The sequence below is a fragment of the Ranitomeya variabilis genome, chromosome 1 (genome assembly GCF_051348905.1).
Source record: "Ranitomeya variabilis isolate aRanVar5 chromosome 1, aRanVar5.hap1, whole genome shotgun sequence".
Classification (NCBI taxonomy): Eukaryota; Metazoa; Chordata; class Amphibia; order Anura; family Dendrobatidae; genus Ranitomeya; species Ranitomeya variabilis.
This window is the reverse complement of record NC_135232.1, coordinates 960,283,395-960,297,366: the sequence shown is the minus strand read 5'-3', so window position 1 is coordinate 960,297,366 and position 13,972 is coordinate 960,283,395. Positions and strand designations below refer to the sequence as shown.

At 40.7% G+C, this 13,972-nt stretch overlaps 1 protein-coding gene across 2 annotated transcripts in view; it reads left to right on the top strand.

Moving 5' to 3' along the window:
- The window catches only part of NR3C2 (nuclear receptor subfamily 3 group C member 2), a 440,438-nt gene that overhangs the window by 387,915 nt on the left and 38,551 nt on the right, over positions 1-13,972 (top strand). For both annotated transcript variants that reach the window (XM_077279302.1, XM_077279303.1), the window contains exon 7: positions 11,108-11,238. In XM_077279302.1, coding sequence (XP_077135417.1) covers positions 11,108-11,238 — 131 coding nt within the window. The remainder of the gene's footprint in view (positions 1-11,107; positions 11,239-13,972) is intronic.

The window sequence follows — 13,972 nt, the reverse complement described above, 5'->3', positions numbered from 1 at the left end:
CGTGTGGCGACATGCATGTAGGGACTTTTGTGAGATGAGTTTTGTGTGGCGACATGCGTGTAGCAACTTTTTGTGTGTCGAGTTGCATGTGACAGGTTAGTGTAGCAAGTTGTGTGCAGCAAGTTTTGCGCATGGCGAGTTTTGCGCGTGGCGAGTTTTATGTGTGGTGCCTTTTGAGTATGTGCAAGTTTTGTGTGAGGCAACTTTTGCATGTGTTGCAACTTTTGTGCATGTGGCAATTTTTCTGCGTGTGGCAATTTTTCTGCGTGTGCAAGTTTTGCGTGTGGCGAGTTTTGCACGTGTGGCGAGTTTTGCATGTGGAGAGTTTTGCGCGTGGCGAGTTTTGAGCGGCGACTTTTGTGTTTCTACTTTTATGTGGCGAGGTTGGTGTATGTGTGGTGAAATGTGCACTGAGGGTGGTATATGTGTTCGAGCACGTGGTAGTGTGTGGCGCATTTTGTGTGTGTGTTCATATCCCCGTGGTGGTGTGATTATCCCATGTTGGGGCCCCACCTTAGCAACTGTACAGTATATACTCTTTGGTGCCATCGCTGTCATTCTTTAAGTCCCCCTTGTTCACATCTGGCAGCTGTTAATTTGCCTCCAACACTTTTCCTTTCATTTTTTCCCCATTATGTAGATAGGGGCAAAATTGTTTGGTGACTTGGAAAGCGCGGGGTTAAAATTTCACCTCACAATATAGCTTTGACGCTCTCAGGGTCCAGACGTGTGACTGTGCAAAATTTTGTGCCTGTAGCTGCGACGCCTCCAACACTTTTCCTTTCACTTTTTCCCCATTATGTAGATAGGGGCAAAATTGTTTGGTGAATTGGAAAGCGCGGGGTTAAAATTTCACCTCACAACATAGCCTATGACGCTCTCGGGGTCCAGACGTGTGACTGTGCAAAATTTTGTGGCTGTAGCTGCTACGGTTCAGATGCCAATCCCGGACATACATACATACATACATACATACACACACACACACATTCAGCTTTATATATTAGATTAAGAGCTAGGCCAAAATGTAGAAATGGTGTGTGAAAAATTAAATACTCCCCTACTGCTTCCATAGGAATTAAAAAGGTAAGTGATAGCCAGGTTCTACTAATCAAATGTCCTTGATTAATTCCTCATCAAGTGTGCCCACCTCTGTAAAAATAGACATTGTGGCCGTGAGCTTTTCTGGACCACTGAGGCATGTGTTAACACAATATTAGAGAGGAAAGTCGGCAGTGATTTTATAGAGGCATTTGTTGCTGCCCATCAGTCTGGGAAGTATTACAAGGCAATTTCCAAACAGTTTGGAGTCCAGTGTTCTACTATGAGAAGGATTCTTCACAAGTGGAAAAAATTCCAAACCGTTGAAAGCTTTCCCAGGAGTGGACGTCTTAGCAAATTTAACCCACTGTCATACCGTTCAATACTCTGAGAAATTGCAAAAAAAGAAAGAAAAAAGAGCTATGGCTCAGACTCTATAGATCTCAATTAGCATACTAAATGTTCAACTTCAAAAGAGTAAAATTAGAAAGAAATTTGAAAATTAGACTAAACAAGTTTGACTTGTTTGCAAGGTTGCCATGAGAAGTCCTTTAAAAAAAACATTGCTAAAGTTAGCACAGTTGCATCTGAACAAACCACAAGACTTCTGGAACAGTATCTATGTTCAATGGCGTATCTATGATCAATGGTGTATCTGGGTCGGCTGATGTTCTTAGTCTGGGAGGGGGCCAATATCCATGGCCTCATCCCAGCCTATTAACATCAGCCCCCAGCTGCCTGTTTAGCCTTTGTTGGCTTGTAAATATAGGGGGGACCCATGTCATTTTTTGGGGGGTTCCCCCTTTAATAACTAGTAAATGCTAAGCAAACTACTGTGAGCTGATCTTAATAGCCTGGGAAGCTTAGTGGCTGTTTGCCCCTTTCCCAGAATATTAATATCGGCCCTCAGCTGTCAGCTTTCCCTCAGCTAGTCAAGAGAATTATAGGGGACCCCACACCAGATTTTTTATTTAATTATTTATTTTATATGCGCGATACACAAGTGGTGGTGCTGACTGCAAGACTCATCAACGCAGCATGGTCTCGATGATCACAGGGAGACCAGATGACAATGATGAGAACTGCATTCAGCATCTGGGAACAGTGCTAACTATGCTGCTTTTCGCCGGTATGTGTCACATTGATGCACCACATGGATGTAACACATGGACACCGATAGCACTGGTACTGTTTTTTCCAGTATGGGAAATATCACGACGTGTGAAGGGAGCATAAAGAAGAGTTAACCAAAATTCCCTTATGACTGATAGTCATACTGAAAATTATTTCTTCTAGTAGTTGATGCTAATGGTGGTTCTACGGGCTATTGATTAATGGGGTGTATTTAATTTTTCACAGACTGTTTCTGCATTTTGGCATAGTTTTTTTGTTAAATTATTTCACGGTGCCTAATTTCTAAGGACAGAGATGTTTTTTTTCTCCATTATGTCCTGATATGTTAAGCCATAGAGTTTAAAGTTTGGTGTGCTTAAACAAAACTTTTTTTATTTAAATAACTGCATACCATCCCAGGTTTGTTATAAGTACTGTAATCTTTATACTTTATATTAATCTATGCTTTTATTGTTCTTTTATATGTGGAAGAAAAGAGAGAAAGAATCTGCCCCCCTTAGCTTTAATTTTGCACTGTTTTCCTGGAATTATTCAGTGTCTCTAATACTATAGAGCACACATGGAATAATCAGCATAGACATATGGATATATGTACACACTTTGGCTGAATGTGGGCTTTGCTTCCTAAAATAACTTCCTAATATTCAAAGCAATTGAGTGCACCAGATTGAGTCACTGGGTCTTTGGAGAGTCAGCGGAAATAAAACATTGTGTAATTATTAGAGAGATGAACTTGGTTGAACCGTCCGTTCTATACATAGAAATATTTATTTTTCTTTTCTCTACACATGTGCAAATAGGAAGTCTATATGAGCTGTGCAGTGGTATTGTAAGACTTGAAAGAATTTACCTTATTCCAGTGTGGGATATATTCTGATATTTTTGCTGCAAACAGATGTAAGAAATAATTCAATCTGTGCGTGTTCTTACCTGGTGCAAGGCTTTCATATTCTTTCTTATGACTGTCTTGTTTTAAATGAATGATATTTATAAAACAGCAAGCAAGAAAACAATATTACAACAAAACCCACATATCTGATACATATATATTGCATCTTTTCATCTAGGCTGGCTATCTGTGTGCTTTATATGTATATCTGTAAAACATACAAATGGCCAACCTAGATGGAAAGCCATGTATCGGCCCAATAAAAAAATAAGGGCTATTTTAATTCCATGAGAGCATCTGTATGCCAGTCCCTAGGTGTCCTTGATTTATTTTTCAAACTTGATTTGTTGATGGTTTATTTACAAGCAGAAAGCATCCGTAATATCACTCTACTTGTCTGAAACACACTGCCTTGTTCATCCTGTGGATCCAAGTAAGCATGAATGTTGGTGTAGACCTTTTGACATGAATGGTGGCACTTAATGTACATGCCTTCATTGTGACGTGGTAGATGATCTGGATTTAAACTAGTCCCTATGATAATGTTGAACAAGGACCTTTATTGACTGGAAGTGTTGCCATATGGATATAGACCTTACGTTGCTGAAGGTTTAGGGATAGACTGTAAGTTTTGCCTTTTCATATTGTTCTTCATATGTATTGTGGTAGGTGGACTGTTTAATGTCTATTTTGTTATTTTTTTATCATTCTTCATCCTAAAGTTAAAGTGCCAAGTCTGTAAAGGCCACCATAAAATACCCAACAATAACAACAAGTAAACATGGTTAGGCCTGACTAATAAAGAGCAAACCATGTGGTCACCGTTGAGACTGACATTCAGCTGCAGTAAATATGATATTCACCGTTTACTTGCCTATGTTTTCACATGATAATTTGTTTGCAGCCTCAGAAATTTGGGATTAGCATTGCATAATGTTCTGTAAGACTGCAGCTACCTCTTAATGACCTTTTAGTTATAAAGCCTGTAATTCTTCTTGGTATTCTGATTTCTATAGTAACGGTAAGCAGGATAAATTCACATAACAAGCTGTACAGTTAGTGATGTGAACATCGTGTGTGCTTACCTGTTTAGTACTAATATTGTTGAATGGTATGTTTACTTCTTAATTAAAGGAGTTGTCCGATGCTGTAAATTTTTTTCTTAGACATGGATTTTTTTTAATACAACAATCTGAGACCTACTATCCTCCCATCACCAACATGGATCCAGGCCTGGAAACGATGCCAGCACTGTCCAGATCTCAACAGGACCGCAGAAGCCTGTGATTGTAAGACTGCCTCAAGATTTCTTTCTCAAATGACGTACTTGACTGCTGCATCTAAATCACAGGGTTTAGAGGTCCTGTTGACATCTGGATTGTGCTGATTTTGTTTCCGGAGACCAGTGGCCTGCCAGAGTCACAAAAGGTGCGTATACCTCCATTTTGCAATTTTCAAGGCTTCATCCAGGATTCTCTTTCTTTCCTATGGAACTAAGCACTTATTGGCAGTTAGTTGCTAACAGTCTGCCTGTTTTGCCCTGTGACAAACTCTCCCAGGTCGGAGCAGTCATGGACCAATCCTGGCGCCGATTCCAATGGTTCTTGTGGCATCACTTGTGACCGAGCAATTCCTTATCTTCCTCTCTGATCTGTTGACAGGCGTCACTGCTGAAGTCATGTTGATTGACAGCTGGCCCCCTGCAGTAAGGCAGCATTGGGGAGCTGTTTGTAAATTAACATAGCGCTGGAAGTAACGCCCAGTTGACAGAGCAGTGTGAGAGAGTAAGAACTGTTCTGTGGATGTGACATCACAGGAGGGCCGGGACAAATAATGGGAGGGCAGAACAGGCAGGTAGTTAGCGACTAGCTACCAAGAAGTGCTTAGTCCCATAGGAAACAAAATAGTCCCGGATAACCCTTTCCACAACATCCATTCCTGAGGCAAACAATTTCAGAGATGGGCAACCCATTTAGTTATCTGACATTCATATGCCTTTTATCCTATCGTGAATTAAGGTATTACAGTTTGCATTTTATTTTGAAGTAGTGAATGTTGATGAATAGTAGTATGCCTTCTGATGTACTTACTGCTTCAAGGGGTTGTCCATTACTTTTACATTGATTTCCTAGATTTTACGTAAATTTCTGAATGTAATAGATTGTGGAAAACACCACAGTTCTGTACATTGATTAGTGGCCGCTACCAGGCACTGCAGATCAGCTACTGGTGATTAGAATAGAAGCTGATCTGTAGACTCGTCAGCAGCCACTAAACAATGTACAGAGCTCTGTTGTTCCACTGTTTACATTCGTCAGAGATGATAGTAGCTGATTGTTGGGGTCCCAATGCCCAGACCTCCACCGTTCGTATAATGATGACATAACCTAAGGATAACTCATATAGAAAACCTTTATATATGTTATATATCTGGTTCACTTTTTCTTAACCCCAATACTGAAATGTTTTGGTTCTCATCACAACCCCGGCTCTCTGTTTAGAGTGACAGCTGTATCATCCAACCAAGAAACCGCTACAGCTGTCACTTAAGAGCGGAGGGAAGATGTTGTGAAGTACATACTGCAGAAAGATCAATGCATCAGTGTTAGGGACCACCTTCAGAGCTCTTAAGGGAACGGTGCATGTATTATTAAACTTCTCTTTCAAAGTGATGGTAATAATAATACGATCCACAAAGGTATGGTGAACTTACAGTCCAGGTCACCGGCCAAGCTCTGTCAGCAGTAGTGCAGTGAAACTGCTGAGACTCCCTTTTATAGGTCACTTGCTTTTAATTTTCCCTAATCACTTGACTGTGCTCTGGTCATTTTAATGTGACATAGCAGACAGGGCATTCATTGCTAATGGAAAGGAGCACCAGATGACGACACTTGCTGATGGGCTATATTCTACTTCTGTTGAATCTTGCCTTATATTTCTAACATACAAAAAGAAGGGTGATGCCAATTGATTTGTACCTTCAGCACTTCTGCTCCATGCTTCAAGGACAGAGATAGTAATTGGTCTCTGGTATTAGTAATCTCTGTTAATAGTGTTTTTTAGTAGAGGACGAGATCAGGTGAAACATTTGGCCCTATGCATGTAAAGTCATGTGTACAGAGCCCATACAGATCTGTGTTAGAAAGCTTTGTGAGTTCCCTGTGAGACACCATATTCTCCTGTGGAAGTAAAGTAGCATCTTAAGCAAGAACATGCAGATTATGTCACTGTTTGCAAACAACACTGGCATCTGCTGACTGTATCTCAGAGGAAATGATGCATAAAGAAGGAACTGACCCACTAAAAGAATTAATCAAGGACTGAGTCCAAAGTAAAAATCGCGCTTAGGAAATATTTTCAACATAGTGGATTAAGCTGTCTGCTTGTGATGTCTTATCTATGGTTATTCCATAGCTCTTATTTCATAGCTTCAGAATAGAAATCCCACAAAGAAAACCATTTGAGGGATGAATCATGCATTCACCACTCGCCACTTTGATTACCTGCTGCTTACATTCTTATTATTTTGTATGCAATTTGTATTTACAGCAATACTAATTATTTATTTTTTTACTTTACGTCTGAATTTTTCTATTATATTACTTTGGTAAATGTTTAGGGATTTTTTGACATATTCAAGGGAAATAATAAAATCAATTAAAAAAAAAAGATCCAGGCATATAAAAAGTCCCAGCAGGTGCAAAACTGTTGTCGACTGTAAAATATTTTGCTAATACTTCCTATGTCTATTAGCTTTGCTTTTCTAATTTTTTTCATTGCATTTGATGAGTGCCACTAAAGCTCTTTTTTTGGACTCTTCTAATGGTTACTTGACTGATCACCTTTTTGCAAATAAAGCCACCACAAACATTTGCAGACAACGCCTGACAACTGGGCCATAATACATAATGTGAGATAAGCTAGTGACAAGTTTTTTCTTGTTTTTGACTTTTTTATATGATAAAAATCAGCCATAACCCGTGTATAGGCCAGAAGACAGAGGTCCACTGCAATGTCACCCTAATTTCAGAACCCAGACTTTACTAACTGTCGAAAATGACCCCTAGGTTTCTACATTGTACCAGCACTATTGGTTACAAATAAAGTTATGGGGGCTTTACGCAAAGGTTTTTAAAAACAATGTAGACCACAAGAACATTCACCTTAAACCCACATACTTATATATCTATGTAATTTTGTACTATTTTTGCCACAATGTATTATGTTTTTGTTTGAAATTTGCAATGCAGCACCCACATAAACATATAAAACCCCACAAAGAAAATGGCCTATTGCATTTCTCAATGGGAGGGTTTTGAGAATATGCTTTGCGTTAGGTTACGGTAAGGTAGGATGAGCTCTTAACTTTGTGGTCCCGTCACGTCTGGAAGTTACGGACATAGGACCTATAACTAGAACGAACATGGGTTCATATCCTGTCCATGTGCGGTCAATTGCACACTCAGAGAGTATATGAACCGAAAATATGTTCATGGGAATGTATCTTAAGGTGTAGTAATGAGTCTTCAAGTGACTCTGATTTGGCTCCAGCTTTATACTTGAAATGTTGCTTTCGATTATCCAGTGTCATATAATATGGAATCTTCTGAGAATAAACTCTACATGATAGGATGTTTTAACTCGTCTAAGCCTCCTTTGTCAGAACAAAAACTGCAAGGATTATAAAATTCTTAAAATTAAAAATGTTTCAACAATGTTTGACATGGTTTGATCTTACTACAGCTCCCCTGCAGGAGTTGGTGTCCATTTTGATGGAATCAGAGTTGGTATAAAATAGGCCGACTCCTAAAATATATAATACATTGGGTACAGTAGTACAATGCAGGATGGTGCTGCAAACGTTTTCATAAGAATTTGGGAAAGTTATAATATGTCCTATAAATGTCTGTTCTGTTCCTGATCTCTGCTTTTAGTTGAGATGAGTCTGTGCTGCACTTTATGTACATGCTCAGTAGTGAGGCAGTGCTGTGGAGATGAGTCTGTGCTGCACTTTATGTACATGCTCAGTAGTGAGGCGGTACTGTGGAGATGAGTCTGTGCTGCACTTTATGTACATGCTCAGTAGTGAGGCCATGCTGTGGAGATGAGTCTGTGCTGCACTTTATGTACATGCTCAGTAGTGAGGCGGTACTGTGGAGATGAGTCTGTGCTGCACTTTATGTACATGCTCAGTAGTGAGGCCATGCTGTGGAGATGAGTCTGTGCTGCACTTTATGTACATGCTCAGTAGTGAGGCCATGCTGTGGAGATGAGTCTGTGCTGCACTTTATGTACATGCTCAGTAGTGAGGCCGTGCTGTGGAGATGAGTTTGTGCTGCACTTTATGCACATGCTCAGTAGTGAGGCAGTGCTGTGGAGATGAGTCTGTGCTGCACTTTATGTACATGCTCAGTAGTGAGGCCGTGCTGTGGAGATGAGTCTGTGCTGCACTTTATGTACATGCTCAGTAGTGAGGCCGTGCTGTGGAGATGAATCTGTGCTGCACTTTATGTACATGCTCAGTAGTGAGGCAGTGCTGTGGAGATGAGTCTGTGCTGCACTTTATGTACATGCTCAGTAGTGAGGCCGTGCTGTGGAATTGGAGTCAGGGATTTGAGGAGTTGGAGTTGGAGATTTGTCTTACCGACTCCACAGCCATGCTGTCCAGGAGATGTGGTATGGTTAAACCATGTCCCTATACGGTCAGACACAGCCATTACACAGTACATAGGGACGCATTTATAAAATTATCTTAGGAACATTATTTTTAGACACATCCAATTGTGGAACTTATTATTATTCCAATATCTAGTGATTAATACATACTTTGTGGGAAAACCACTTTTAGTTCAGGAATAATTTTGTCAATTTTTAGGCAGCTCTAGTGATTATTTGATAAAGACTTCCATTCTTGTAAGCAGGTGATTTTGTATTCTAGACGTACCAATTACCTGTCTCACTGCTCATTATCAGTTGTGTTATTGATGGGTCTATGACCATTGTGAATACAGATATGAAAGCTTTTAGTGGTGATAGAGCGATATAGCTCAATATGTATTAATATGTACTGTACAAAGTCCAGTATCGACAAGTCCTATTTATAGCTACTGTATGTAATACTGTATGTATAGGATATTTATGAGATTTTTTTCGGTTGTTTTGTTGTATGAAAACTCTGCTATAATCTATAATCCATGCATGAATGTTAATCTTCATTGTATCTTCAGTGAATACACAAATGTCTTTCCATGGGCTCTACATACATCTTGTAAACACATACAGACAATGTATCTGCAGGGCAAAACGAAGTAACACCGCTATCTCCTGTATGGGAAAGTCATTTTCTGCCATATCTATTCCTTTATTTAAATAAAGTAATTGTGTGGTTTGTGGTGATATCTATTACTGTCAAGTAGCTGAAACGTTCTGCCCTCTGCTGCTGCAAAAACCAAACAAGTTCATTCATTGATCCCTTTAGAGGTCAATATGGATTTTATGACTAGAGTTTTTCTCTGCAAGAATTTGACATCTGTGCAGAAAGGATACAAAGCTGAAATATACCGTAGAAGCACTGTCATATGCAGTAAAATTCTCAATTAAAATTCCCAAAAAAATCAAGCATATATGAGGCTACTAAGACGCCATGCTGGTTGGATTTCAGCATTTAATAATACATTAAGAAAAATGAAAAAAAAATTCCTGGAAATCTTTCAATATCTCTTGCAATATCTACAACTCCACATTTCACAGCTCTTAGGCCCCCTCTCATCTCCGTCTGGAAAATAATTTAATTTTAATTTGCACGGCTTTGTAAGGTTTCATATTAGGACTATCTCTTAGGCCGGTTTCACACGTCAGTGGCTCCGGTACGTGAGGTGACAGTTTCCTCACGTACCGGAGCCACTGATACACGTAGACACATTGAAATCAATGCATCTGTGCAGATGTCATTGATTTTTTGTGGACCGTGTCTCTGTGTGCCAAACACGGAGACATGTCAGTGTTCGTGGGAGCGCACGTATTACACGGACCCATTAAAGTCAATGGGTCCGTGTAAAACACGTACCACACACGGACGTTGTCCGTGTGCCGTGTGAAGTCCGTGTGCCGTGCAGGAGACAGCGCTACAGTAAGCGCTGTCCCCCCCACATGGTGCTGAAGCCGCCATTCATATCTTCTCTGCAGCAGCGTTTGCTGTAGAGAAGATATGAATAATCCTTTTTTTTTTTGTTTCTCGTGTTTAACATATAGATCCATGTCCCCACCCCCCTCCCACCCCCTGTGCGGCCGCCCGCTGTTATTAAAATACTTACCCGGCTCCCTCGCAGTGTCCTGTCCTGGCCGCAGCTTCTACTGTATGAGCGGTAACGTGGGGCCGCCCATTACAGAAATGAATATGCGGCTCCACCCCTATGGGAGGTGGGGCCGCATATTCATCAACTGTAATGGGCAGCACCACGTGACCGCTCAGTGCAGGAGAAGCTGAGGGGCGGAGAGCAAGCGTCGAGGGAGGCGGGTGAGTATTTTAATGCCGGCGGCCGGGCGCACAGGGGGTGGGAGGGGGGAGGATGCCCTAAAGTTTATTTTAAACACATAAAAACAAAAAAAAAAAGATTTTTCATCCCTTCTCCCCAGCGAGCGCTGGAGAGAACGGATGAATGGCGGCTTTAGCACCATGCTGGGGGGACAGCGCTTACTGTAGCGCTGTCTCTCCTGCACGGTCCGTGTGGTACCCAGGCGGCACACGGCTGCCGCACGTGTGCCACACGGATGGCCTACGTGAGCTCATGGACACGGATAACTCCGGTACCGATTTTTTCCGGTACCGGAATTATCTGGACGTGTGGGACAGGCCTTACCAGATTAGCTGAGGTTATGCCTTATCAGTACCTATTTAAAGCACGGTGTCCTTATTTTTGCTTGGCCGGGTTTTTCTCTAAGTTAATATAACATTTTCATCTTAGGTAATTGATTACGATTTAATGACTGCACAGAACTATTTACATGTATGCCTCATTATATATATTTTTTATTCTCTTGCAGAGATAGGATGCGCCAGTCTGCCATGTATGAGCTGTGCCAAAGTATGCAGCAGATAAGTCTGGAGTTTAATCGTTTGCAGCTAAACTTTGAGGAATATACAATCATGAAAGTTTTGCTGCTACTTAGCACAGGTAAGCTATAGTAATCACCTATGTTTACTTATCCTCACCTATCATATGGTCTTTATCTTTCTTAAAGCTACAGTCACACGAACGATTTAAGTGCCTTAGTGCTGTCACCACACTGACCCATAGATTTTCATTGATCCATTTACAAATCTGATACAAATGGGCCCTTGCCTCCAGTCTGTGAGCCTCAAAGCCTGTCCTATTTTTATTAGATTTGAAGATTAGACTCGGCCATTAAAGTCTATGGGGATCCATGGGACATGGATGAATCTAGGAAAGACAGGCTTCATACTTCAGAGTTCCATTTGAGCTGCATCCATATTTAACTGATAAATTATAAAACTCTGTGTGACTGCAGACTTATGAATCACCCCAGTGCACGCACCATGTGCTGGGGGGGATTCACCGGTTTTAGACCCGGGACCTGAGGGTATGTATGAGTTATACATACTCCAGGCCAGTAGGCACGGCCTTGCTCCATACACTTGTATGGAGAGAGGCCACGCCTACTAGATGGCCCCATCACTCTACTGTGCGCAGCCTCGGCTCAATAAAAGTGTATGGAGCGAGGCCAAATCTACTGGCCGGGAGTATGTGTAACTCATACATACCCTCTGTTCCCCAGTCTGAAATCGGCAAATCCACGCTGTGCACAATGTGTGCGCTGGGGGGATTCATAAGTCTGCAGTCACACAGAGTGACTGCAGATTTATCAGTTTTGACTGGACAACCCCTTTAAGAGACAATGTATAAAATGAGTTCAGCTGTCTAACTGCTACAATAGAAAAGGGGGTTGAGCATAAAGCTGGTGCAACTAAGATGACTCCTGACAAATATTGGCCCCTTTCTCTCTCATGGTAACACTCACATGGATGTGGAAATATAGCCTGAGGCTATGTTCACATGTTGCGTTTTTGCTGTGTTTTTTTTCCTAAGGCAAAACCTAAACTATTCGCAGTAAGAAACTTGCCGCAAAAAAACAGGTTTTTGTTGTGTTTTTGTAATGGTACATTTGTCTCTTGTGCACGCTGATAAGATTTAGCGCATAAAAAAATGTGATTCTACTTCATCAGGTTTTGGCACAAAAAACACAGAAAAAACTAATACCTGCGTTTTTTTCAGCATTTTTGCACCACCCATTGCTTTCAATTAGTGAAATACGCTGAAAAAGGGACATACTCCATTCTGCAAAAAAAACAAGATTCTGCAAAAAATACTGAGGACAAAAAAACAAGCTGTGTACATGAGATTTCTGAAATCTCATACGCTTTGCTGGCACTGTAAAACTTAGCTTCTCCTTCCTACTGGATCCACTTCTAGGTTTGGCTCAAAAACATTTTGCATGAAACATATGTAGATTTGTAGCCAGATCCACAGCAGGAAGTTTTCATTTGAACTTACCCTTATTGTTCAGAAAAGGTTGCAACAATTGGAAAACAATGCTGTTTTTTTTCTGTTTTTTCATCAAGCTTTTGTAGACGACAAATGCCAGAGAAAAAAAGTAACACAATAAAAAATGACAAAACACTATGAAAACCTTATATTTTTTATAATTAAATGCAAGAAAATGTTTACGTTAAGAGGGCATAAAGGTGTTTTTTCGTGTGTGGACGGTTGCAATTGTTAGTCATGTAGTGGCATTACAATATAGCCAATGCTTTGTTCCCTACAGATATAAGCCATTTATGCCGATATCACCTTTGAGAAGACCACACCTGATCGATCAACAGGCGTTTTTTTTAGAAAACTGCTTTGTAATGTGTATGATCAGCTTTCCCCCTCACGTAGGTCCAATGGACCTTCTTTTCTGTGCCGGGGTTGTGGTAGTCTTCAGTAAGCAGCATAGTATACTTTGTCAGTTTGTATGTCTTGAAGGAAAAAAATAATCTTCTGTCGCATAAAAAAGAGAAAGCTACTGAGTGTTTTCTGTGTAAGACGTGTGGGTGGGATGAAAAGGGCAAAGTTAAGTGGAACTTGTTCAATTTATTTTTGTGGCGATAAGCCTGTAAAGGGCCTTTTATCTGTTAAAAAGACTTTAATCTAACTGCATAAAAAAACACTTCTGTAATAACACACTTACAGAAAATATGGATGGCTGAGTCAGCAAAAAGAAGCTGTACATCTTATCTGCATATCAATTTGTATCAAACCATGGCAGAGTAGCAAGGATCATGTTATGTTGGGTTTAGTCCTTGAATGCACCTTCTTTAGCTATATTTTCAGTTCTAAAAAGCAAAGAAGAGCCCCAAACGTAATCTGGCTCCTGAACAGTGTGCCGGTAATAAAGCAATCATTTTGCTGATATCCTGGGTGAAATTCAGCTAGATATCTGCAGACATTCTAAAAGTGTTTTCTCTGCACAATTATGGTGAACGAGCGCTCCTCAGTTGTGCATCGTCCTGTGAAAATGGGCTGTGTTGTGCCTAGATCAATGGCAGCATGCGATCTCTGAACTATCACTGATTGGGGTTTGCTCCATAAGCATGTTGTTGATCGACCAACGACCGGCAAACATGTTGCACTTTGAGCTGTGCAAATGGACCTTTGGCGGGGTTCATCTATTGCAGACATCGTGCATTTTTGCTGCAATTTTTACTTTTTACATGATGTTGGAAAATTGTGATAAATTACCCAACCCCCACCAGTGGGCTTATGTATACTTTCTCGGAGCCTCCATTCATTGCACAATAGGCTTCATTGTATAATTAAAAGACATCAGCTACTCACAAAGTTATCA